This window comes from Octopus bimaculoides, chromosome 30 (genome assembly GCF_001194135.2).
Source record: "Octopus bimaculoides isolate UCB-OBI-ISO-001 chromosome 30, ASM119413v2, whole genome shotgun sequence".
Classification (NCBI taxonomy): domain Eukaryota; kingdom Metazoa; phylum Mollusca; class Cephalopoda; order Octopoda; family Octopodidae; genus Octopus; species Octopus bimaculoides.
The window spans coordinates 5,944,431-5,945,402 of NC_069010.1; the positions used below are offsets into that span (position 1 = coordinate 5,944,431).

General features: G+C 44.4%; 1 protein-coding gene across 1 annotated transcript in view; it reads right to left on the bottom strand.

Moving 5' to 3' along the window:
- Nucleotides 1-513, bottom strand: part of LOC106881887 (probable ATP-dependent RNA helicase DHX37) — a 25,242-nt gene extending 24,729 nt beyond the window's left edge. The window contains exon 1 of the mRNA XM_052978104.1: nt 343-513. Within this exon, the coding sequence (XP_052834064.1) occupies nt 343-513 (171 nt within the window). The remainder of the gene's footprint in view (nt 1-342) is intronic.
- Nucleotides 514-972: the final 459 nt, after the last annotated feature.

The following is a 972-nucleotide window of genomic DNA, read 5'->3' on the forward strand; positions in this document are numbered from 1 at the left end:
CCTTGTGGGGCTTTTTAGGTGTTTTCACTCAATAAACACTCACAACACCCAGTCTGGGAATCGAAACCGCGATCCTATGACCGCGAGTCCGCTGCCCTAACCATCGGGCCATTGCACCTCCACACAAGGATCTATACAGTCACACAAACACACACATACATACATGTATGTATGTACAAAAGATAAAGGGTAAAGACCCCTAAAAAAAAAAAGAAATCTAAAACCTAGAGGTCGGGAAGCCAACTTTTTAGCCTCACAATCTTACTTACACCTAGAAATATGGCCCCCAAAAAATGGTTCAACATAATTGCAAAATTAATAGGGAGATAATAGGACACTGACCTGCATCTCTGGTTTTCTGTTGACAGGAATAAAAACCACTTTTCTAGGCTTCATGGTGTCAGACGTTTTAGCAGAGACACCATTCTGCTGGACACCTTGCTCAGTTTTTCCTTCAGCATCAATGGAACCATCTTTAGATATTTTCTGCCTAAAATTCCACAAAGAGAACATTTACAAATAATGGAAGTAGTAGTAGTGTTAATGGTGGTGATAGTAGTAGTAGTGGTGGCGGTGGTAGCAATGGTGGTGTTAGTAGTAGTAGTTGTGGTGGTGGTGGTATAAGTAGTTGTAGTAATGGTGGTGGTGGTGGTGGTAGTAGTAGTAGTGGTGGAGGTGGCTGTGTGGTCAGAAGTTTCCTTCCTAACCACGTGGTTCCGGGTTCAGTCCCACTGCGTGGCACCTTGGGCAAGTGTCTTCCACTATACCCTTAGGCTGACCAAGACCTTGTGAGTAGATTTGGTAGACGGAAACTGGAAGAAGCCAGTCGTGTGTGTGTGTGTATGATTGACGACCAGTGGCAAAAGGCCTGAAATTTGGAGGGAGAGAACTCATTGATTATATCAACCCCAGCGTTTCTCTGGTACTGAATCTATCGACCCCGAAAGGATGAAAGGCAAAGTCGACCTCGCT